The sequence below is a fragment of the Artibeus jamaicensis genome, unplaced genomic scaffold (assembly GCF_021234435.1).
Source record: "Artibeus jamaicensis isolate MK-2021 breed Jamaican fruit bat unplaced genomic scaffold, CSHL_Jam_final scaffold_537, whole genome shotgun sequence".
In the NCBI taxonomy this organism is placed as follows: domain Eukaryota; kingdom Metazoa; phylum Chordata; class Mammalia; order Chiroptera; family Phyllostomidae; genus Artibeus; species Artibeus jamaicensis.
Genome location: NW_026522047.1, coordinates 40,796,657 through 40,822,478, shown reverse-complemented (window position 1 = coordinate 40,822,478; position 25,822 = coordinate 40,796,657). Strand labels below are relative to the sequence as shown.

At 52.6% G+C, this 25,822-nt stretch overlaps 1 protein-coding gene across 1 annotated transcript; it reads right to left on the bottom strand.

Annotated features, from left to right (window-relative positions):
- Positions 1 to 1,298: 1,298 nt before the first annotated feature.
- Positions 1,299 to 25,462, bottom strand: THOP1 (thimet oligopeptidase 1). Its single transcript, XM_037165288.2, has 13 exons — positions 25,292 to 25,462; positions 22,262 to 22,474; positions 19,805 to 19,953; positions 18,300 to 18,407; positions 15,413 to 15,515; positions 10,780 to 10,940; positions 9,093 to 9,228; positions 8,128 to 8,494; positions 7,693 to 7,894; positions 4,837 to 5,023; positions 4,485 to 4,613; positions 3,310 to 3,446; positions 1,299 to 2,872 (listed from the first exon to the last, which is right to left on the bottom strand). Exons 1-13 carry the CDS (start codon positions 25,305 to 25,307, stop codon positions 2,717 to 2,719), a joined length of 2,064 nt encoding a protein of 687 aa, XP_037021183.1. The 5' UTR covers positions 25,308 to 25,462; the 3' UTR covers positions 1,299 to 2,716.
- Positions 25,463 to 25,822: the final 360 nt, after the last annotated feature.

Sequence of the window (25,822 nt, the reverse complement as noted above, 5' to 3'; positions counted from 1 at the left end):
GTTTGCCCCACAGCTTGTCTTGACCCAATTTATTCAAAGTCCAGTGGAAAAAAATTTTCTCTTCCCCAACAGTTCCAACAAAAGTCATGGGCCCCACAGCACCAGCCCCAACTGCACTATCTGTCCTCCTGCAAACTAACTGAAGTCTGCGGCCGGGAGATGGCCCGCCAGGGAGATTCCCTGACTCTAGCTAGGCAAGTGATCTCCGTGTAAACCGGCAGATCCCTGGCCTTGTGGGTTGCAGAGGGTGAGGGCTCGACAGAACCCCCACAGGAAGGTCAGGGTGCAGGGACGAGAGTATGGCTGGGGACCCTGTGTAGCCAAGGTGAGCTTGGCGCCTGAAGAAGCCACGTGGGCTTCCACCTGGCCCCAGCCCATGTTGGAAGCCCACCCCAGGGCCCCATTCACCTAAAAATCCACTGAGACCAGACCTGTGCTGCCCAGGCCAGGCTAGATCCACTCCCCGCACCACCTGACATCTGGGTCGAACTCAGATTTCATGTGACAATGTTGCTTGTGCCAAGGAAAGACAGCTGTCCTCACTGAGGAGGCCCTGCATGGCCATCTCTTGCCAGGCTGCTGGCTTCAGCGAGCACGTTGGATGAGGACACTTGGAAGGAGTGGATGCTGGCCCACCTGCGACAACCCTGCAGGGAGGGTGAAGGTGAGACAGCGTGCTCCAGACAGGTGCTGGCACACCTGTTAGAAAAGTCCCACAGTGTCCCACTGGCACTGCCTGGCCCTTTCAGAGGTGAGAAGAGTGAAGTTGCTTGTGGGCATCAGCGTCCTGCATGTCGCAGGGCTGGAGAGACCCTGCTGAAGGATGGAAGTGGACAGTGGACATGAAGGCCAGAGGGCAGGCAGGACTGGCATGGATGGGGGCAGAGGCGAGAGGCCCGCAGACTTGGTACGCAGCCCGAGGGAGCAGTGGCTTCCGACCTTTCCCTCACGGCACACGGAAACCGGTGACTAAAACTCTGCGGCCCACCAAAAAATGTATTTTTTGCCGATCTGACAAAAACTAAGTATAATTTTGACTCATTCAGACCAGACGACTATTGTTGTGTTGGCTGTTATTTTTTATTTGACAATCTAAGGGAAAAGAGGTTGCCCGACTAAATAGTCAGGCATTGCATGTTTCATACATTCTTGTGGCACCAGCAGTCAGGGGTGTGTGTGAAAATCACTACTGTGGAGGGTGGAGATTCGCTGGGGTGGCAAATGTGCCCCCCACCCCTCCGCACTCAGGTCTCATCAAAACCCAACCAGCAAGTATGTACAAAAAGGTTACAAATATCTCAAAACACAAAAGCTCAGTACTTTTATTTTTCCAGTTTCCTTTTTCCTTCATGGCGCAGCAGCAGGGGATGGGAGGGGAATGGAACCCTGGATTGGCAGGGATCCTTACTCCGGGCTGCCTCCTAAGCCATCAGAACCCTGAAGGGTCCCCCTCAGCCCCAGAGCAATGGGCCACAGCTGCACTCCTGCTCTGGGCACAGGTCACGTCCCTGCAATTGGTGCCATCAGTGTAGTCTCAGCGACCAGCCATTTACAGGCCACAGAGTGGCTGGGAGACACGTGCATTCTCGGTGAGACCTCAGCTGTACTGGCTGCTGGGGGGAACAAGACACCAGCAGGGCCCTGTGCCCATGATCTCTGCTGCCCTTTGGGGGCTCAGAAAATGAGTCTGCATGGAGCAAGGGGTCATGATGCAGACTCTGTGCCCTTACCTCAGGGTCCTTCTGTGTCTGCATAGAGGCAGGAGATGGAGGCCAGGGGAAGGGGGCCTGGGGCTGTGTGAACCCCTGGGTACTTACTTGGGAGGGGGCCTTCAGCCAGGCACTTGGGCTGGACCAGGGGCCCAGGGCAAAGAGGTGAAGTAGGGGGGAGGCAGGCCCTACAAGAAAATTCATCACCTCCCAAACCCACCAGCTCCCTTGGGGACCCCCAAAACCTGTGGCCCCCCTCAGCTGTGGGCAGTGGCTGCTGTGCTCAGGCGGGCAGCCCTAGCCCTGAGTCTGCCAGGGCTGCATGGGGACAAGGGTTTTTTCCAGAACCATGTTAGGTGAGTGGCTGGCAGGAGACACCACTTGGTGTGAGCAACCCCGGCACCCCAGCTCCACGCTCCCTACCCCCCCAGCTGCAGTTCCTACAACAGCTCAGCAGTTTCCCACACGGGTCACAATCCAGAATGTACCAGAACATTCCAGTGCAGAGAGGGCAGCCTTCAACTGCCTGTGTCCCCAGCCTGAGTGCCAATCACCAAATTCAGGGCTTAATGGGAGCACCAGAACTCGATCATAAATGTGACACCGATGCACCGCTATTCGAAGGGACAGGCATCAGAACCGGCCAGCGTCTCTTTTTCCTTTTTTAATGGCTGAATTGCAAAGAGCCAGCCCCTTACCTAGGACAAATTCTGGGACAGGGGCTGTATTAGTGCAACAAAGAGAAAGCCTTGACCAGATGCAAGCACTTTCCAGATTTCTTGAGGACGAGCTCTCTTCAGCCCACGCTGACCACCAAGTGCAGGTCATGGACACTGGCTATGAGAAATGACCAGGGAGAATGGCCCCTCTCCTAACCCTGCCCTACCCTCCCTGGGATGCTGAGCTGGAGACCAGCGTCTCCCATCCTGTTTCCAGACTGGGAGCTAAGGCACCAGGGCAGCGGGAGCTGGAGCCCCCACCCAGGGCTGGCAGGACCTCTGGGCGCATCAACAGGCCAGCAGCTCGCTGCCCTCCACCTGCAGGCCTTTGCTCAGGAGGAAGGCATCCTGCTTGGGGTCCCGACCCAGGAAGAGCTTCAGCATGACGCTGGCATCCTGGGAGCCACCGGGTCTCAGGATGCAGCTTCTGTAGTCCAAGCCAACCTACAGTGGGGCAGAAGGGCAGCGCTTGGAGAGCGTCTCGAACATCCCACACCAGCTCCCAGGGGGCCTGTGGGGCCTGTGTCAGCATCGCGAGGAAGAATGTGCCGCTCACACCTTGGATGGGGGTCTCAGAACAAGTGCGTGTGCAAATGCACGTGTGCAAAACTGCATGTGTGCAAGCTTGTGTGTGTAGGCACTCCGCCCTTCGGGACAGGGGTGTTTGAGCCTCTGCTGTGACACAAAGGGCTGGAAAACTGGCTGAACCCCCAAGCACCACAGGGTCTCAGGTGGAGTCCTGAAGGGCTAAGGGAGGGTCCAACTCTGCCCCAGTGCCCTGCCCTGCCCTGCCAGGGCTGGCTGCACCAGCACACAGGCCCAAGGCCAAGGCCAGATGTCCTCAGTCCTTGGCAGTAGGGTCATCAAAGTCCTCTCCTCACCTTGCCATTGAGGACGCCCTCCTGCTTGAAGCGCGTGTGGAACATGTCCATGGAGAACACCTCGCTCCACAGGTAGCCGTAATACTGTGCGTCGTAGCCTCCCGCCAGGTGGCCGAAAGTGGCAGGCATGTTGGTTCCTGGGAGGAGCATGAGGCGGTGTGGAGGACGGCCTGGTCCCTGGTCCGCCCTCATGGGAGGGGGCTTCAAAGCAGCCGCATCAGAGAACCCTCCCCATTCGGAAGGAGGGAAACTGGTGCAACAATTCCAGGAAACAGAGGCCCCGTGATTCGGCCAGAGGAGCTCAGCTGATCTTTGCTGAGAGCTGCTGAATCGGGGAGGGCTCACCTGGAGCATTTTCAACAATGCCAGCAGCCACAGCACCAGGGTTCAATGTCAGGAATCATGGCTCTTCCACACGACAGAGGACATGTGTGGATTAAAACACTTTAAAATGCTCATGAGCCCTGGCTGGTGTAGCTCAGTAGATTGAGCGCCAGCATGCGAACCAAAGGGTCACCAGTTCGATTCCCAGTCAGGGCACATGCCTGGATTGTGGGCCAGGTCCCCAGTAGGGAGGTTCACACGAGAGGCAACCACACAGTGATGTTTCCCTCCCTCTCTTTTTCATTCCCTTCCTGTGTCTCTAAAAATAAACCGAATCTTAAAAAAAAATAAAATGCTCACAAAACAGAAAAGCAGTGCAACACCACCTACATTAAATCTCAACTCCCTTCCTGCATGTTTATTAAATGTTTATGTCTATATGTGCATATGTGCAAGTATGCACATGCTCTCAGACAACAACATACATCGAAATTTATCTACTGCCGTGTCCAGGGATGAGATCCCTCGTCTTTTCTACACCTTGCAGGCTTCTCACAAGGCAATGCGTGGGAGGGCGCCCTGAGGGAGCGCATGCAGGCGCTGTGGGGATGGAAGCCACACACTGCCTGAGAGAAAGGATGGAGCCGCCCACATCGGCTGCCCATCAGGCTCCGCTGCTGGAGCCAAGGACCTAGGAAGGCAAAGCAGAAGTGAGGCCAGGGGCTGCCTGCTTCTCTCCGGTCAGCTGAACCTACGGACCGGCCAACTCCCTTCACGTGGCACCAGGTTTCTGGTGACCCAGAGGACAGAGACCCCTAACCTCTAAGGCAGGCAGGCTCTCGAGCAGTTACCTGGCGTGGCTGGGACCCCGAGGACCTGCTGGCAGAGGCGGGAATACTCCTCCGCTGGGTCGGCAGCCTTCTGCGTGTGCAGGGCCTGGTCCACCTTGGCCAGGACGATCTGGCGCAGGTTGAAGAGACCTGGTTGGGGGAAAGCAGATGGGAGGCTGGCACGGCGCTCTCCCCAGCGCTCTCCAGCCAGGGCTGTCCAGAAATCCCAAGGGCGCACCTGGGCCTCGAAGGCTACCACGGGGGCACCAAGGGCTCCCCTCTTTCCCCTGACCTCAGGGTCCGGAGGGTGGAGACCAGGGGTGGTCCCAGAGCTGGCTGAGGCCTCACAGAGCGGGGACGCAGTGGGGCACACCTGTGTTGGCCTGCCGGGACTTGATGAGCTTCTCGAGCAGCTCCTGGGGGATGGCGCTGCCCGTCCTGTAGTGCTGCGACATCCTGAGCAGCGGCTCCTTCTCCCACACCCAGTTCTCCAGCATCTGGGAGGGCGCCTCCACGAAGTCGCGCTCCACATGCGTCCCGCTGAACATGGCAAACTCCGCCTGTGGGGACGGGGCAGAGAGCCCAGGAATGCGGGACCCTGCTCTGCCAGCTCCTGTCTGTCAAGCCTCATCTGGGTGCACAGGTACACAGTACCCTAAGCCCACGCGGGTGGGTAGATAACATCCTGAGCGTGGGCCCTCCTCCCTGCAGAGGACACTTGGCCAAGGATGGGGACAGCTGAGTTTTCCCCGGGAATCTGCTGGCCAACGTGTCTCAACCCAGGACACAGAGAGAGGCAGAGAGCACACATGTCCCTGCTGGTCACCCAGGGTCCCTCTCCTACCCACAAAGCCAATGCTCGTGGTAAGTCTGTAGCCCAAAAGGCCAAGGCCCGGAAACAGTGGAATCTATTGACAGACGTTGGAAGGCACGCTGTGTTTGGTCCACTTTTGTGGATCTGAAATTTTTCCTGAAAAACAGCACTTTTTCCAGAGCAGCCAGAACTTAGGTCTGGCAGCTAATCAGTCACACAAGCTGCTGAGTGACTTCAGGCAAGTCCTATCCTGGCCCAAAGTGAGGCAGGGAATCCGGAAGGGGAGGGTACGTGGTCGGTCCTTCCCAGCCACTGCTACCACATTTGAGAACTATGACTCACTAAAATGTGCAGCCCCCAAATCGACCAGCCCCAAGCTTCCACGGTCTTTTAACACTCTGCTCTCTGGCTTCAGCTCTGACTGTGACATGTCCTTTCAGTCTATTGAGTGCCCTGTTTTTTGTACATTTCTGGTTTTATGAGTGATTTCAATGTTCAAAATGGCCACCAAATGTGCTGGCTAGTGACTTGAGTGAAAGAAGGTTGTGACGTGCCGTAGGGAGAAAGCCCGTGCACCAGAGAAGCTCATTTAGGCATGAATCACCACACTGTTGGATGTGAAGCAACAATGGACATCACAAAAGGCATCTTTACGCAGAAACGCACAGAACACAAGGCCGTAAAAACACCATGACCAGGCTTGCAGGGACCCAGCCCTGCATTTCCCTAGGGGCAGCGGTTCAGTGTCTGCTACCTCGGTATTTGTGGCAACTTCAAAAAAACAGAACTGCTATAAATAATAAAGACCTGAAGAAAATGATGTGGGACTGGGACAGTCACTGGTAGAAGAATACCCCAGACATGGGAAAGAACCCGTGAGTGCACTGCACACGGAGGGACTCGAACAGCGCTGGGGGCACCCAGAGCCCAGGTGTTGTACAGACACCGGCTTTGCCCTGAGTTGCTGTCGGCAGTGAGCAGGAGACCCTTACCTGACACCACAGGCAACACTTAATTTACAATCGATGACAGATTAAAATGAAGAGCTAAAACCTTTAAAAAAATTAGCAAAAAATTACTGCCTTAGGTTAGAAAACAATGTCTTCAATAGGACACACAAAGAAACTGCAAACTATGACAGAAAAGAATAGACTAAACTTCACCAAAGTCAAAGAACTTCTCATCAAAACATACTTCTAAGTGGTCCACCCACACATGGAATATTACTCAGCCATGAAAAGGAGTGAAGCTCTGACACTCTCTACAGCGTGGATGGACCTTGAACACATGGTGCTCAGAGAGAGACGCCAGGCACAAAGGCCCCAGAGTGTGTGAGTCCATGTATGTGACACGTCCAGAGCAGGCACATCCAGAGACCAAGAGAGGATTAGCAGTCGTCAGGGACTGGGGAGGGGGTGGACAGAGAGGGGAGTGACTGCTAAGAGGAAGAAAGGATCTTCTGGAAATGATGGAATGTTCCAGAACTGGACAGTGATGACAGCCTCACAGCTTGGTGAAATGACTAAAAACCACTAAGTACCCAGTTCCCACACACTCCCATTTAGCCCCTAAGCACACTTTTGCTATCAGGAAAAATGGATGACAGAGTGTGAGAGGGGCCAGAGAACAAACGCCCATGTGTAGCTGGGGTCCTGTGGCTCGGCCACCAGGCTGGGGAGTCCTGTCAATGCCACTGAGGGCTTGTCTTGGGGAAGCTGCCTCAACCTCCCAAGCCTCTGCATCTCCATCCAGAAAGCACAGCACCCCTCGAGCTCTTCACCGGGCTCGGCGAGTGTTCGCTGAATCCAGCGCCAGGCTCGGTGTCTGCGCCCTGCAGCTGGTACCCTGGTGGCCACCACTGGCTTTCACAGGATCGCACAGAGCTTCTCAATGTGAGCTCACACTTGACGAGACTGGCATGAGCGGCACTCTAAGCACGTTACATATAGATGTATATATCTTCACTAATCTAACACCTCTGACAGCTAGTAAGGACTGAATTGTGCCCCCCAAATTCATATATTGGAGTCCTGATCCAACATATGAATGTGACTATATTTGGGTATGGAATCTTTGAGAGGTGATTAAATGAGGTGACCAGGGTGGCCTGTAGTCCAGTACGACTATTGTCTTTTAAGATAGTTTAAGGAGAGAGGTTTCAGAAAAACCAACCCTGCCCTCACCTTGACCTCGGACTTGTAGCCTCTAGCACCGGGAGAGCACACATTTCTGTTGTTTAAGCCGCCCCCGTGGGACTTTGTGATGGAAACTGATACGAGAAGGTGTTACCATAGCCACAGTCATGTCACCTGAAGAATCCAACATGGAGAAACCTGTCTCCAGACCCACTAACCAACAGGCGTGAGGGGGGCACCCCTGCCCTCCCCCCAGCCAGCCCCTCAACCCTGTGCCCACCTGAGAGCAGAGCTGGTGCATCACGTGCCCAAACTCGTGGAAGTAGGTCTCCACTTCATCATGCTGCAGCAGAGAGGGGGCGTCCGGGGTGGGCTTGGTGAAGTTGGCCACCATGGCCGCGATGGCAATCTGGCGGCTCCCGTCCGGCCGCAGGCAGCCTGGCTGCAAGCCAAAGCAGGCTGCGTGCCCATACTTGCCTTCCCTGGGGGGGAGGGGGCAGGGTCAGGCCTGGCTGGGGGTCTGCTCCTCTTGCTGACTGGCCCAGAGGGGCAGTGACCCCAGGCCACTCCCTGACCCTGTGTTCCTCAATCGACCCATCTGCCAGCGGAGGCAATTAGACACCCTAAAGGGCTCTCAGCAGAGGAGAGAGCAGCCACGTCCCCAAATGGTATGAACACTCCTGGCCCCCCACCTGCAACCCCAGCCCACACGCACCTCGGGTAAAGGTCCAGGTAGAACTTCCCGATGACCGTCCCTGAGGAAGTGTCCCTCACTGAGTACAGCTTCACATCTTCATGCCACACAGCGGCATGCTCCTCCAAGTCGAAGGTCAACCCCAGCAGCTCCTCATAGATGCCCAGCAGCCCCCTGGTGACCACCTGCATGGGGAAGTACTCCTTGAGCAGGTTCTGGTCCACGCTGTAGCATGTCTCCTCCACCTGGTTCATGTAGTAGCGCATGTCCCAGGCGTTGATCCGCCCGTCGAAGTCTAGGCCCCGCTTCTCACACTCGGCCTTCTTCAGCTCTAGGATCACCGCCCGCTCCTGCTCTCCGAGGGGCTTCAGCTTCTGGGCCAGTTCATCTGGGGGCACAGAGGGGAAAGGCAAGGCTGCCTCCCTGCAGTGGCTTTCACGAAATGAAACCTTCTGTCTCATTTGCAAGGAGAGAGAACATAACATCCCCTGGCACGATCGGGCCACAGGAAAACAAATCACAACTGGAAAGTTGAGTGGACAGCTTCCAGTCATGTGAGGAAACCCCGAGGCCGCCCATGCTCACCCCCACTGTGGCAAACCCCACACGCTGGCCTTGGCTTTCTCCACCGCCTGGGCCCTGGTGCATGGAAAGGACGGCCTGAGACAAAGCCTGAGCGAGGCAGTGTCCCATCACCTCAGAGCAGCTCCAAGAAGGGTCATCGGTCTTGTTTTCACAAGGAGGAAATGGCAGGCACACAGGAGCTGCTTGTCTAGAGCCTCACTCCCAGACAGGCAGGGCTGGGCCAGCTGCAGGCCTTGCCTGGGACCCAGAGCTCAGCAGTTAGATTAGGGTCCTTCTGGTCAAATACAGGGGCCAGGGGAGGCACTGGGATGCCCACCTCAGGGTGGACAGAAGGGGGCTCCCAGAAGCACCATCATGTCATAGTCAAGAACAGCATGTGGAAGGTGGGGAAAGCCGGTTACCTAGGAAAGTGGCCACCGCCTGGCTGGTCTTGGCCATGTTCATTTCCAGGACGTAGTCGGCATGCGTGCTGAAGCCCAGCAGGCTGGATTTCTGGGCCCGCAGGGTCACCAGCTCCCTGAGGATGCCACAGTTCTCCTGGAACCAACAAGTGAGCAGGCCTGTGGATGCCACTTCCCCCACATGGGGCTCCCAGGCCAGCATCTGGCTCCTCTGGTGGGTCTCAGCAGCCGCAGGGCTGCTCAGGCCCCCGTCCGGCACAGCTCTGGAACTTCTGCTTTCCCCCTCCTGACCTTGGCTGGATCTCTGCATACTTGGTTCTGTCCTGGCATATAAACTATAAGCCCCCCGGTCCTTTTTGCAAAAATGAAGCATGTGAACCGTAAAGAGTTCTGAAACTGAGTGAAGAGCAATGTGTGGGCCGGGACTCTCCAAGATGGTCTCCGGAAGGCGCTGTACACCGGGTGCCCCTACCAGGCAGGGCCCAGCCCAGGGCTCAAGGCACCAAGTCTCTACCAGCACCTCTGAGCAGCCAAGCCAACCAACCATGCTCATGGGGCCAACACAAAATGAAACCTTCTGTTTCATTTGCAAGGAGAGACAGAACATAACATCCCCTGGCACAATCAGGCCACAGGAAAACAAACTGCAACTGGAAAGTTAGGGATTCCAGTCACGTGAGGGAACCCAAGGCTGGTTACGGCAGTGCTAGTTAGCATGCTGTGTCCCATGGGACCTGGAACTCTGCCCATCCCTCTGTTCTGCCTCTTGGGTCAAGTCCAGGGGCCAGGACGGGAGTGAAGACGGTGAGCTGTCAACCCCTATCCAGTCCTGAGCAGCCGAAGAGCCTGCTGCTTGAGCTCTTGACATTCTCAAGTTACTGCCGGCCCACAGAAAGCAGCACATCCCCACCAGAGCCGTCACTCCCGGCTCTGGGGTCAGGCAGGCCCACGTCTGCAGGCCGCCAGGGGCGCCCACTGGGAGTGCTGCCTCCGCCAGGGCTGCATCTCAGATTCCGCAGTGCAAACCCCAAGTTATCTTCATACCAAGTGGTCTTCAATCCCAAGAAGTGGAGAGCACAGGGCTTTACCAAATGTATTTCCTGTTATCTTGTGACCTCCAGCCTGTGACTCCTCTCCACTGGCCATGTGAGCACCAGTGGTGTCGCAGCGAGGATGAAGGGGACCCGTTCCAACACCCTTATCTGTTTGAGGCTAAACAGGAGTCACTCAGAGGCCACACTGTGGTGCAGACACAAACACAAGTGCCCCTGTAGGAAAGGACATCTGAGTACTGAGGCCATGGCCAGAGGCCCGGACCCCACATAAGCTGCTCAACAGCAGAGGGCAAACCTGAGCTCAGGTCCGGGCAACAACAGAATGATGTGAGGCTAAGGCGGGGTTGTGGGAGACAGTGGAAGGAGAGAGGGTACTGGGATTTATGCAGGAGCAGATGCAGGACAGAAGCAATGAGGCAATCAAGCCACCAAACTCACTGAGCGTATCCCTGGTCACTGGACCTAGCCAAGTAGACATTGGGCGACCCTTTACAGGCATAGCCACTGAGGTGACTCACACCAGCACTGAGCAGATGGGACAGGCATGGCACTTCCAAATTCCAGACGAGACTGTTTCGCAGACAGACCCCCCGGGCGAATCCCTGAAGCCAGACCCTGGCATCGCTTCTTACCTCCTTGCATCGACAATTGAAGGCCTCCTCCACCTTTCTTCTGGTCTCAGGTACATGGCATTTCTTCAGGAGAGGAAAATAGTGAGGGTACTTGAGGGTGACTTTGAATTTCCCATCCTCAGTCTTTTCCAGAGAGTTCAAAAAGTCTTCAGGAAGCCCTCCTATGAACCAAATTAGGGGGGCTTTTAAAGATCAGTACACATATAAGATGGGAGGGGTGGGCTAGGAGCAGGAGCGGCAGCCACACTCTATTTCTGGCTTCTGCCCCGAGCCCCAAAGGCAAGATGTCCAGAACCTGCCCACCTCGGAAATCTGCTACCATTTGCATCAGGACTCCCTTGGGAAACAAAAGCTACAGTCAGCCGGACCCTTGGACAGGATGGGCTTCCTGAGGCTACATTCTCCTCCTGTGCCCTTTCTCAATAAATGGCACCACCATAAACAGAACCTACCCAGCAGCCCTGACCACGTTTCCCACTGGACTGCACCCCGGTCCCAGAGAACTGCACTGCTCCAACAGCCTCCCACCTGGTCCCCTGCTCCTGACCCATCTGCCCATGACAGAGATCTAGGTACACTGCCCTCAGACTGAGCGCCTGAACTCAGGGCTTCCCCCTTGAGAGGAAGGGATGGAATGGGCCTAGAAGATCCTGTGTCAAAAGAAAGGTGCTCAAAGACAAACACAGACACGGAAGGCTCGAATCGCCCCCTTGAGGTCAAACTGGACAATCTGAGCATCACTGTAAATGATGCCAGCAGTAGACTATAATCCAGGGAGTGAAACAGGACCAATGGTCCACACTGATACAGATAAATTAACATGTAAATGGGGACCCCCAACCAGTGTAGCTCAGTTGGTTGGGCATCGTCCTGCAAAGTGAAAGGCTGTTGGTTCGGTTCCAGGCCAGGGCATGTGCCTAGGTTTCGGGTTTGGTCCCCAGTTGGGGCACACAGGAAAGGCAACCGATCAGCGTTCCTCACATAGATGTTTCTCTCCCTCTTTCTCCCTCCCTTCCCCTCTCTAAAAATAAATAATATAAAATAAAATAAATAAATGGGAGAAGGGAAAGCCCCGGCTTGTGAGAAAACCAACTAACGTGTACAAAGTCACCCATGGGGACTTCTGCCAAGATGGAGGCGTAGGTGGAAGCACTGTGCCTTCTCGCACAACCAAGTTTAAAAACAACCAAGTTTTAGCAACAAAAACACAGCCAAACCACAGAAAATTGAACTATACGGAAGTGTGACAACAACAAACCCTTCAGCCAAACCGGTAAGAGGGGCAGAGCCAGCAGCAGAGTGGGGTCAGGCAGGAAAGATCCACGGGACCGACCCAGGCGCGCGACCCAGGTGCACCAGCAGCTGTGGGCGGATCCCAGGTGTGGAGAAGCAGGCGGACCCACTGAGCACAAGGTGGTGGACCCACAGAGGGCTGACCACGGTCACACATTCGTGTGCAGATAAACTGGTAAAGGAGTGAACAGTGAGACGGACCGTGCAGGCCCCAGCGGCGGGAAGCAGCAGAGGGGACTGCTATTGTCCCTCTCTGACCCCGCCCCCACATACAGCGTCACAAACCAGCAACCTGGGTGGCCCCGCCCTGGTGAACACCTAAGGCTCCACTCCTCCTCATATGTAACAGGTGCAAAAAGACCAAAACATGGCTCAAGAACTCAGAGCTCCAGAGCCCATAAATCTAAGTGACCAAGAAATAGCCAAACTTTCAGATGCACCGTTCAAAACACTGGTGATCAGGATGCTCACAGAACTGGTTGATTTTAGTCACATATTAGAGGAACACATGAAGTCTAAACTAATTGAAATGAAGGGAAATGCACAGGAAACCAACAGTGATGGAAAGGAAACTGGGACTCAAATCAAAGGAGTGGACCAGAAGGAAGAAAAAAATGACCAAACAGAAAAGGATGAAGAAACAAGAATTCAAAAAAAAAAATGAGGAGAGGCTTAGGAACCTTCAGGACATCTTTAAACGCTCCAACATCCGAATTATAGAGGTACCAGAAGGGGAAGAGGAACAGCCACAAGTGGAAAACTTATTTGAACAAATAATAAAGGAGAATTTCCCCAATCTGGCAAAGGAAATAGACTTCCAGAAAATCCAGGAAGCTCAGAGAATCCCAAAGAAGTTGGACCCAAGAAGAAACACACCAAGGCACATCATCATTACATTAGCCAAGATTAAAATGGGAGAGAATCCTAGAAGTAGCAAGAGATAAGGGGACAGTTACCTACAAAGGAGTTCCCATCAGACTGTCAGCTGATTTCTCAAAAGAGACCTTACAGGCAAGAAGGGGCTGGAAAGAAGTATTCCAAGTCATGAAATCCAAAGACCTACAACCAAGATTGCTCTATCCAGCAAAGCTTTCATTTAGAATGGAAGGGCAGATAAAGTGCTTCTCAGATAAGATCAAATTCAAGGAGTTCATCATCACCAAGCCCTTACTATATGAAATGTTAAAGGGACTTACCTAAGAAAAAGATGAAAGAGATGAACAGTGAAAGGACAGCAAACTCACAGTTATTACCATCCACACCTAAAACAAAAGCAAACTAAGAGGACAGCTAGATCAGGAGCAGAACCATAGAAATGAAGATGTCATGGAGGGTTAGCAACAGGGGGGTGGGAGAAGGAGAAGGGGGGAGAAGGTACAGAAAATAAGTAGCATAGATGGCAGGTAGAAAATAGATAGGGGGGAGGGCAAGAATAGTAGGGGAGACATAGAATCTAAAGAACTTGAGACACGTGGTCATAAACTAAAGGAGGGGAATGGTGGGGGAGGGGTGTGCAGGGTGGAGGGGAATGAAGAGGGGAAATAGAACAACTGTAATGGCATAATCAGTTAATTTTTTTTAAAAGTCACCCATGGGTGCTACAGCTGGTGGGCAGTAATGTGATGAGCAGCGGTGTCACAGCTGCACTTGAGAAATTACTGATCAGAAAGGAAAAACTGGTGTTTCAATGGCAATGCCTGGCAGACGGTCACCTACTCAAGTAATTAAGATCCAGGGAGGGAAAAAAAGGTACATAGAGAGAGACACATTGTATTTTTGTAAAATAACACCAAGTATCCCTTTTACAACCAGAAAAAAAAATAAACAAGTGCTGCAATCTTGCTCAGATAGACCTGCAGGCAGGGCCAGACCCCGCAGGGCCGGCCACACGTCCCAGCTGCTGCCACTGCCCCCATCCCAGCAAGACACGGTGTCTGAGGTCAGCAGGGGTACACAATCGCCCACCCCACATGCTGGGGAATGAAGCTGCCCACACAGGCTAGTCCGACCAGCCAGGCCCTCAGGCTGAACAGATAGCAAAGCAGTCCCATGGACAGCGAGGGTGAGCAGGTTCCTCAGCTGAATTCCAGAGTCCTGGGGTTCCCCTTTGGTCAGGAAACATGGTGGCCATCCTTAACTGTCAGAAGCCACATGGCAGGACTTGCTACCTGGGCACAGTGGGGGCTGAATGGGAATGAGGGGCAGCGGAACACAGCTGTGATCAGTCTGTAAGCACTTGTTCTAGAAGATGCATGATCATGGGTCTCTGTGGTGCAGCCACCTTCAATGAGGGCCCTGCGTCCTACCACCTCCAAGGCAAAAGCTGCAGGACCCACAGCCAGATCTCACGTAACATGACTCCACACTGCACTACACGCCATTGGTTAGGATACACAGCCTGCTCAGAGCCTCTCACAGGCGGTTGTAGCACAGCCACTGGCCCGGAGTTTTCAAAACTGGTGGTGTTGGAAAAGAGGGGAAAAAATATGCAAAAGGCAGAGGAACTGTTCGACAGGAAAGGAGGCTGATGAGACATAAAAACCAAACAGATCCTGGTTGGGAGAGAGAGAACATGCCGACGTGGGAAACCTGCCTGCACTCCCAAGGACACTGCCCGACGTTCTGCTCCCTGAGTGTAAGGCCTGCACCTTTGATGCAGGAGAACGTCCCTGTTCCTGCTGAAGTGTCACAAGCTGACGAGGAACTCCCAGAGGTTCAGAAACAGTGTGCGTATAAATACAGACAGAAGAGGCAGGAAGCAGAACACACTAGCAGGGGTGAGGCTGGGTGAAGTGTGCAAGGGCTTTCCAAGGCACCATTCTCACAACTTTCCCATAGGTGTGAAACTTTACAAAACAAGCCGTCCAGGGAAAGAGAAAAAACTAGAAAGGATGCCTAAGCCCCAACCCTCCAAAATTCCTGTGTACAGCCAGTCTTAGGAACTGCTGATTCAGTCCACCCCCCTAAACACTTCGTAAGATTTTTAGAAATAAAAACGATGAAGAGGCATGGGGTATGATCTCAGAGGGGATAACCCGGCTGACTCAGCGGCAAGGCCGAGACTGCTTACCTGCTGCTACCACTGCCTCACCTGGGCTCCTGCTGCTGCCTCAGAACAGCTCCCACCAGGGTCAGAATCTCAACAGACAGAGCACGGTCCGCTCTAAGAAGGGACCCAGAACCTTAAGGTCCAAAACACCAAGCGCTCCAAGTGGAAAAACCCATACAAATGCCTCGGCCTCTGAGGGCAGACGCTATGGCTCTGGAGGGTCTCCCCAAGACCATGTCCCCGAGACTAGCTGTGGATGTGGCTACCTTCCCCACCCAGCCCCCCACGCACCCAGCTCCTCTCTTGTGAAGGGCAGGAAGGTCGTGTCCTCATTCAGGTTCTTATTGAAGTCAATGCACAGGAGACTCAGCTTCTTCTTGATGCCTTTGATTTTCTGAAGGAGAGAAGAGCCTTGAGAGAAGGGAGGCACCGCTGTTAAGGTCCCCTCAGGGTTAAGGCTCCCCACCACAGAAGAGGCAGGTGAGGCAGGAAAAACAAGTGGTTTTTGGCACAAACACCTGTCTGCTGCACTGAGCAACCTTGTGATCTGGGGACTCAAGAGGTATCCTTGTCCGTCTCGGTCCCTGGCCTAGAGTCTTCTGGACCCTCCTACTGAGGAACTGCCCCCAGAGTCTGCAGCCTAGGCTTTTGGACATCTAACAGAGGTCAATGTTCAGGGTCCATCTGGTCCTTAGAAACAGTTAAAAATCGACCCGTCTGGGTAAGGGAGTGACACGGGGCATGAAGACGCCTGGGCCCAGGGTGGCAGGTGGAAACCCCGGGGCTGCCTGGCAGCGGCAAAGAGGAGGAAGCGAGCGTGAAAGCAGACACCGCACTTACCAAGCACGGGACAGAAGCAGGTGTCACCCTCCCATCTGGAAGGAAGGGGATACCTGTCTCCTGTGATATTCTGACACAATGAGAAATGTGTATTTCGACTTGACCCCATTCCTAAAACCCTTGGAATCTGCTGAGAGAAAAACCTCCTGGGGGACAAAAGTGACAGGAGCCCCTTGCAAGCACAGCTGAGCTGTCGGTGAGCCCACTTTCGGAAAGCCCCAGAACCACAGGGCCGAACTTACAGCTCCACACCATTCTCCACCTTTTGGGAGGGGAGAGGGGCTGAAGGTGGGAGGTTGAAATCAGATCCTAAGGGCCAGTGATTTAATCAGTTGAGCTTGTGTAATGAAACCTCGCAAAAGGACGGGGCTCAGAAAGCTTCCAGGGTTGGTAAACACAGGCCGATGTGGAGACGGAACAGCACTTCGGGGGGGCCTGGAAGCTGCAAGCCCCCTGCCCGCACCTTGGCCCATGCATCTCTTCCAGCTGCTGTTCCTGAGTTGTGGCCTTGTACTGGGTTGGCCAAAAAGTCCATTTAGTTTTTTCCATAAAATAAGACACATTTTTTAAAAAGATTTTATTTATTTACCTTTAGAGGGGAAGGGAAGGAGAGAGGGAGAGAAATATCAGTGTATGGTTGCCTCTCATGCGTCCCCTGCTGGGAACTGGCCTGAAACCCAGGCATGTGCCCTGACTGGGAATCGAACCATGATACTCTGGTTCACAGGCCCGCGCTCAATCCACTGAGCTACACCAGCCAGGGATATATTTTTTATTTCACCAATAACTTTATTGATTTGGATATTTTGAGTATCTCCCACTATTGGCTTTTAGTGGGTAGAGGACAGGGCTGCTGCTAAACATCTTCCAATGCATAAGGAGGCCCCAAAGCAAAGAATTATTTTGCCAAAATGTCAATAGTACCAAGAAACTTCATGAACCACTTTGGACACGTTTCATCAGTCACAAGACCTTGTCCAGACACTGCACAAATCTTTGTGTTTCAGTTGTGCTTTTACCTTTCTTGAAATAAAGAATAGCCCTGGCTGGGGTGGTTTAGTGGATTGAGCAAGGGCCTGTGAACCAAGGGGTTGCTGGTTCGATTCCCAGTCAGGGCACATGCCTGGGTTGCAGGCCAGGTCCCCAGTGTGGGGCAGCCACACGTTGATGTTTCTCTCCTTTACCCTTTCTCTATAAATAAATGAACAAAATCTTAAAAAGTATTTTTAAAAAGAAATAAAAAATAATACACTGAAAATATTGTTCATTTTCTTCCTTTTTCAATATTAAAATGGCTTCACAAAAATTCAGCAGTTTTGGTGTTTCTTTTAACGCACGCTGATATGACAGCTGTCACAACGCAATCTAACAAAATTGTTTCAAATGAAGTTAAAGACAACTAAGCACTACTAGAGCTACTGTACGGAAAAAACTAAACAAACGTTTTGGCCAACCCAATACACTAAACCAGCGATCCAGTAAGTAACCTGTTTCTCGGATTTCTGCAAGTCGCTTTAACAATTTAATCAAATCTAAGGAGGGGATTATGGGCAACTCCAATTTATAACACAAGTAACAAACTCAGACTTGAGACTAGAGTCTGAAGTAGGAGCAATCCTGTGGGGCTGAGCCCTGAACCTGGGGAACCTGATGCCCTTTCTAGGTGGACGGTGTCAGAACAATGGAGTTCAAGTGCAGGACACCCGGCCAGTGTCAGAAAGTTCCTTCACATGCCCTGGCTGGTGTGGCTCAGTGGACTGAGCCCCAGACTGTGAACTGAAAGGTCGCCGGTTCGATTCCCAGGGAGGGGCAGCACACATGCCTGGGTTGCGAGCCAGGTCCTCAGTTGGGGGCGTGCAAGAGGCAACTGGTCAATGCTTTTCTTGCACATTGATGTTTCTATCCCTCTCTTTATCCCTTCCTTCCCTCTTTCTAAAAATAAAAATCTTAAAAAAAGGAAAAAGGTTCCTTCACGTGGGACCCCAGATGTCTGGTTTCAGAGGGGAAGCCATGATGTAGCACTGCACTAAGGGAGGCAGAGACACAGGAGGGCCGAGTTTTTCCTTAATACCATCGCACCAAAGTCACGGGGACGACTGAATGCAGGAAGGTGCCCGATGAGGCCTGCACGCCCTCCTTCAATGAGGAAACCCCATGGCCCTGGGGAAGCCCCACATGCCCCTGGAGAGCAGAGCGGGTTCAAAGAGAGAGCTGCTCCAGACAAAACCCCCACCAGAGTTTAGGCAGCAGAAAAATGGCATCAGGGCAGAGGCTGGGCCCTCGGGTGGGCACAGGAAGGCCCGAGCCTGCTACCCCATCCCCAAGGCCCCTCACTCACTTCCTGAGTCTCCTCCGGCAGGTGCAGCCCGTTCCTCCGGCCTAGTTTGATCAGTCGCTCCAGGTACCGCGCTGCCTCTGGCCTCAGAGAGTCCTTCTGAACTTTTTCCTGGAACAAAAAAATCAAAGTTCTGTTTACAGTGAAGAACCATGACAGTGCCAAAGGCTGGGAGGCAGTGGAGAGACCTGCTCACTTGGACGCTGCTGAGGGAAGGTGACACAGTGCAGCCACTTTGCAAAGCAGTTCGGTGGTTTCTTGAAAAGACAAATATCCAACGACCCTATGACTCAGCAGCTGCCCTCCTGGGCATTCACCCCAGAGAGTGAAGCCCTAGATCCGCACAGAACCTGCACCCAGATGCTCACTTATTGGCGCAGCACAGGCTGCCCAGAGGGTTTGGAGCAAATGAGCACTTCTGCAGGAATAAGGTGTGCGGGCAATACCCTGCTTGTCAGGTTGACTTTGGTTCTGCAAAACGTTACCTAGGGGGAAATCAGACAAGGTGTAGAGAACTCTTTGAATCATGTCTCAAAACTGTATGTGAAGCTGCAATTGTCTCAACAAGAATTTCAATGCTAAAAACAGCATGGCTTGTGCTTCCCCCGGTCTATACCCGTGCTTGCACCAAAGTGCCCAGGAGCATCTTCCTGACCCTGAGGCCGACACGCTGGCACATTTAAGGGAGTGAACAAGCAGTACGAGGAGTGTTTACAGTCGCCTGCGAGCCCTCCATCTTCAGCAGCAAAGGCTCCCCTCCTGTGGAGAAGAGCACCAACTGGAGATGGAACCTGCTCTGTGCTGTGTCACCTAGCTTGTCACTCGCCCTGCTCACCTCATGAGGCAGACAGGACATTATTTCTGAGTAGCATCTAACAAGGTTGGGCAAGTGTGACGTCGTGGTGGCTGCAGGGGATGCATAAGGAGTCCTAGGCTTTTCCTACTGGTTTTTCTCATTCCTCTCCATTTGTCTTTGTCATTTTTTTCTTTTTTTATCCTCACCAGAAGACTTTTTTTGTTTTTTAGGGAGAGACTGAAGCATCGATAGAAATGCTTCAAGAGAGAAATATCGATCAGTTGCCTTCTCGTACTCACCCCAGCTGAGGATGAAACCTGCAATCTGGCTGGGTATGTGCCAGGATGGGGAATCGAACCTACAACCTTTTGATCTACGGGACGATGCTCCAACAAATTCAGCTGCCTGGCCAAGGCTATTTTTGTCATTTTTTAAAATGATTTTTAAAAATTGTGGTAAAATAGACATAAAATTTACCACCTTAACCACTTTCAAGTGCACAGCTCAGTGGCGTTAAGTCCATTCACACCGCTATGCGCCATCCCCACCATCCACCCCCAGAACTATTTTCAGCTTTCTGCCTTTTAAAGTCTGGGGCACAAAACAGTCCAGGTGGAAAAGGTGTCAGCCCACCGGTTCCCCTGGAGAGATGGCCCCGCCCCCAGCTTCTACTGCCCCTGCGCCCAGTTCCACGTCCTTGCAGTACCCTCACCTGCAGCCAGACGATCCTCTGGTACACGTCCTGCCTCATGCTCATCTCCACATCGAACTCAGACAGCTTCTTGTCCGCCTCTGTGCTGGCTGCCCGAATGTCCTTGGACGGAGAAACGTGCTGGGGGAAGTCAAGGATATTCCGCTGAACTGAAACAGGGAGATAAGGGGACAACTGTGAAAATGGGCCCCAGATGGAAACTGACCTCTGGCCCCAAGCACAGAACTCATCCCTGTTTGTTGATTTGCTCAGTAAGCATTCTCCACACCAGGCCCAGGTTGAGCACAAGGAAAAAATATGAGTGCTGTCGCTCATGCCCTCAGGGGTGTCACAGTCCAACAGAACCAGAGTCAGCTCACGATGCTCCGAGGCAAAGAAGACTGTAACAGAGGAGTATGACAAGTCCAGGAGAGGCTGGAGGGACTCGATGGCTGCTGCTGGCTCTATTTTAAATTCACAAAAGATTTTGTAATTTACATGCCACTTCATAGTTTGTTACATAGAGGAAGAATGAGTGGGTGGCTATAAGAGCATAGTATCAACAGAGACTCACATGACCCAGCAATTCCATGCCTGGATGTCTACCCACAAGAATGAAAACACATGCCACACAGAAACCTGAGCACACCTGCTCCCAGCAGCAGGACTGCCCTAACCGCATAGTGGAAATAACCCAAGTGCCCACTGACAGATGGGTGGATACACAAACAAGGTTCATCCACGCAGGGGAATGTTACTGATCCATGAAAAGGAGCAAAGCACCGACACTCGCCATAATGTGGATGGGCCTTGAACACATGATGTTCAGTGAGGGACACCAGACACAAAAGACCATACTGTGTGTGACTCCATTTACGTGAAATGTCCAGAACAGGCACATCCAGAGACAGAGAATGGATTTACAGTTGCTAGGAGAGGGGAAAGGACTTCTTTTGGGGGTGACAAAAATATTCTAAAATTAGATAATGGTGAAAGTTGGACAACACTGAAAATATACTAAAAACCACTGGGTGAATTATATGGTATGTAAATTATATCTCAAAAGAACAGTTTTAGAAAGCATGCACTTTGCATTGGGGAGCCTTAATTCAAATCACAGTTTGGTTGTTTCCATGGCTCTGGGCCTTTGAAATGTCCCGGGTCTGGGTGCAGCTCGCTACACCATGGAGACCTCTGAAGGCGGCACAAGGACTGACCAGCTGCTCAGTTGACTTGTGTTAAACAGTGAGGTTCTGGGTGGGCCAGATGCTAGCTGCCCAAAAGAGAACAGTGAGAAGGGCAGAACCAGCCTCTAGGTTTGGGATCTGCATACTGACATGCACCGAATGTGACATAAAGACAGTGCAGAGTAAGGGATTAATCTGGGCAGCCAGCGCAGGAAGAGGGGCTCAGGGAAGCGGCTTCTGTGATCACAGAGCAGTCTGACACCCAGCAAAGCAGAGGGTATGAACTCCAGGCTGAGAGGGGAGGCAGTGACCAAGTGCAAGGCCATGTGGCCGGGCAGATGGACTAGGAGGGTGAGGAGGGCTGACAGTGCAGGGCACTGAAGACCACATCCAGGACTCTGGCCTCCACCCCAAGAGCAGTGAAAAGGCCCTGAAGGGCTGGCCCAGAGGAGCGCCACAAAGTCAACAGTAGTTTTCCTTAAAATCACCCGGGCTACTGAGCGAGGGTGGGGGTGGAATGATGCCAGGTAAGTGGGAATTAGTATCCCAGGACCTTTGAGTGCCTCCTGTGAGAAAGAAGAGGAGTAAACTGAGGCCCATCTGCCCAAAGTAAGGAAGAGGAGGCAGAGACAGAACTCAGAGCCCAACCTACAGGCCTTCAGCTCAGGCCGACCCTTCAATGCCGGCAGAGCTCACATAGTGAGGCCTCAGGAACAAGTGAGAATCCTGCAGCAGGGATTCTCAACAGCTCCCAAGAAAACAAATTCTGCTAGAGATATGGGGTCAGGGAGTTTCTTAGCTCAGGATGCTTCACTTTGAGAACTCCCTTAATCTCTTGTTGTCACACTGCCACCTTGTACAGAGGGGGCTCCAGGAAGCGGATATTGTTATCTATTTAATTGAACACCTCACTCCTCCCAAAAGATGAAGACAGACTCCAAGGAGGAGAAAAGAAGCCAGCTAGGGAATGGTATCAGGTTACCCAAAGTGCAGGGCAGGCCTCAGGGAGCAGAAAAGCAAGGGGGCCAAGTTCAGTTCTCAGAGAGAAAACAAATATCCCCTGGGACTAGAAAAGGGGTGAGAAGGGCTCCAGTTTCACGGCCCGCACCTGAGCTGGCTCTAAGAAACCGGGTGACGACCTATCATGCCAGTGGCCAAGTAGAGCAGGGCATACAAGGGAACGGGCCACACCTGCTGGATGCCTTTACCCACCACGACCCCAGGGGGTGCGTGGTGCCACCTCAGGGTCAGGGCTCAGGAACTCCATGCCCAGATCCTGACTTGGACTTACCTGTGTAGGACACCTCCACGTCAGCCAGTGCCTTGAGTGTATTCTCATAGGACACGTCCTCAAACTTCTGGGAGCCCACCTGGTCATACACGTGCTTGGTCTGCTCCATGAGCTCCGCCGTGAGCTCCACTATTTGTTGGGCACTCAGGTCCCATCTCAGGTAGTTCACCACAGAGCAGGGGGCTGCTGTGTCCAGGGCATCTCCTGCACAGGCTGCACAGAGGACAAAACCCCACACCAAGTGTCTGCTTGATGTCCAGAATTAGGGTCAGAGTAAATGATGGGGGAGGGGTGCAGAGGGATAGGGGAGGCACTGTATCTGTCTGCAGATGAGCAAGGTTCAAGGGCTTTGTGGGGATACACAGGCTGCTCAGTCCTCTGAAGGTGATTCTGCTCCTCAGGCGACAAAGAATGATGTATGGGGACATTTGTGGTCATCAGGACTGAGGTGAAATGCCATTGCATCTAGTAGGTGGGGACCAGAGATGCTGCTCAACACCCAAGGGTGCCCAGGATGGCACTCCACAGAGTGACTCGGCCCCAAAAGTCAATAGTGGGGAGGGGGACATTTGGTGTACACATACATTTCACTCAAAAAAATAACTTGATTATAGGATGCAACTCCCAACCTCCCTGCATGAATACGTGCCATTTGAACTGTAGTATCTTTCTACAGTAGGGGGGAAATTCTAATTACTTAAACATCCCTAGCCCTGAGATTTTTTGGATAAGAGACCATGGTCTGTACTAATAGCAGTCACTCAACACCCTCTGGGGGAGATTCAGAGTGTATGATGCTTTGCGCTCTTCCTTCTTTGAATTCTCACACAGTGCTGTACTTTGCATCCCATTTGCCTGTTTTGTGGATGGGAATTCTGAGATATGGAGAATTCGAGTCTCCCACCACAGTGATCCCACAGCCAACCAATGTTGAAGGTGGGGTTCATGTCCGCAGTCCTGTTCTGCTCCCATTCTGGGAACTGCTGTACCCACAGCACCGTTGTTAATCTGCTCATCTGGTTGTCAGGTCTTCCTGTCCCCTTCCCAGGGCTCCACCCTATACCCCATATTCAAGTTCAAACCTTTCATCAGCATCTACACCCGCATGTTTTTGTAGAGCCCATGAGCTAAAAGTGACTTCATATGAGAAGTGTGTGTGGCTGCCAAGCCTAAACCACGTGTGTCCTTCTAGAGCCGTTGCTGCCCCCCGATCTACATTGTCCGGATTCTCCTGGATCCTCTATGGCAGGTTTGGTCAGCTGGTTTTGCCAACTGCTCCATGCCCAGCCACACTGGCCTTCTTCAGTCTCCTTGGCCTTCCTGCAGGTTGTCCTCTGCCCTGAGCCCCCTCCCTGCCAGTCTTCTTTCCACATCCTCTCTCAGAGATGCCCCGCCACAGCATTCCTATATGATCTGTAGGTCTAGAATGGCTATACCTGTTTCAAATTACTTGTTGAGTTAGAGAACAGAGTAGGTGTGGAATGTGTAATGGACAAGAAGGGGTTGCTCCAGGAAATACCTAGCTATGCCTCATTTCCCCCTTCTGGCCAGCCAGGGGTTAAGCAGAGCCAAAGTAGTCCTGCACTCCTTTTCTTATGAATCGTCTAGGAATCTCTGCAGGGTGCTGCTGGCTCAGACCTGCGTTTGGTATCTTTGGAGTAGGGTTTTTGAAAAGCACTATTAATATTGGCAGCAGGGTCATGGAGGGGAGGGGCGTCCTGTGCACTCTAGGATTCTTTCTAATCAGCATCCCTGGCCCCTCACCTACTCTATTCCAGGAGTATCCCCAGTCATAACAACTACAGATGTCCCCCGACATCATCCAGGGTCCCCTGGGGCGGCACAACCATCCCAGCCAATGACCATTAGTATACACTAAGAGGGAAAAAGATAAGCTTTTAAATCAGCCCAGGTCAGATTTTCTGGCCAAAAGACTGCCGAAAACTTAAGGAAAATCTGCTTGCAGAATACTTTTGATTTCAGAATTGTCAAAAAGAGACTGTAGGTCTGTATTAAAATCAGTGTTAAAGAAAGGTTCCAAGAACTCAGAAAAGGTGGGAGATCCACTTGAGCTGGAAGTATCAGAAAAATCTGGAGAAGTGAGGATTTGAAAAATCTGAGCAGATGCATTAATTCCATAAATATTTACTGATTATCACCTGTGTGCCAGGACCCCAAGCTAACAATCAGTCCTGCGGCAAACAAGGCAGACAACACTCTCTGCCTTCCTGAGTCCTTCATAACCCTAGTTGCAATCATTATCATTAATAAAATTATTATCATCACCATCGCAATGGGCTGAAGATCTGGGAAGGACAGGCGGCCAAGGGAAAATTCCAGGAGGCACCACACAACAACCTGGGCGATTTTCTAACATATACTTAACAAGGTTATATTGCTTCCCTAATGAAAACCCTTCTATAACGCCCATTTGCACTTTAAACCTGTGATCTAGCCAAAATGACGTTATTACTCTTTAAAAGCGTTACACGTGCTCTTGCCTCCCCGCTTTTGCCCCCACGGTTACTGCCAACTGCGACGCTCCTCCCCGAATTCTTAGCAGGACATGGGCTTCTCCCCATCGAGTCCAGGCTGAAATGCCACCGCCTCCCAGAAGCCCTCCAGGACTGCCATCTCTGATTAACAAGCGCCATCAGCCCCAGCAATGACCGTTCTCTAAAGTCCTCGCTTTTTCTACGCTTGCTGAACTTCTGTCTCCGGCTCTGGAACTTCGCCTACAACTCAGTGTCTCTGCCAAAATCCACCCCAGGGCCCGACCCGTCCTTAGTAGAAGCGACGTGGTGTTGGCTGAATGAGTGAAGCACTGGAAAAATTGGTTCGTTCATTCATTCTGCCACCGATCGGACGAGGTTCTGAGCTCGCCAACATCACCCCAGGAATACCACACACCCGGTCACTCGAGGGTCACTTCGTCCCGCTCTTAGGCCCAAGTCGCGACCCCCGAAAGCACGAGGGTGTAGGGGGCGCCTGGATCTCTCTAGCGGGACAGCACCGAGGGGTTGCCAGTACCTGCAGGCGTCTTCATGCCGGGAGGGTTTGCACCTGCGGTCTCTCTACCTGGTCCGCGTCCGGCCGACTCAGCCTCCGCGGCCAGCCGCCTGTGTCCGTTCGCTGTACACCGCGTAAGAGAGTAAGGTGCCCGCCGCCCGCGCGCCCACTGAACGCTGGGAGGGTGCTTACGCCGGAAAGTACGGCGCACGCGCGCCCTTGCTGCACTGTTCCTGCCAACCACACTCTGCGCACGCGCTCCGCAGCCCTCCCTGCCGGTCATTGGCTGTCAGCTGCAAATGAGCGAGAGACAGTCATCGCGGTGCGTTCTGGCGCTTCTAAGCCTGTAAATATAAGACTCTAAGTGCTCTCTGCTCAGTACTTCGCCTGGGCTTCTAGTCCTTGTGTTAATTGGTAACTGCCTCTTTTCTACCTTACAGGAAAAAAAAAAAAAAACAATTAAGTATCATTGAGAAAGCTTCAATGAACGACGGATCCAGAATTTAAAATTGCGATAGGTATTTGATTTAGTGCAGTAACCTGACCTCTATA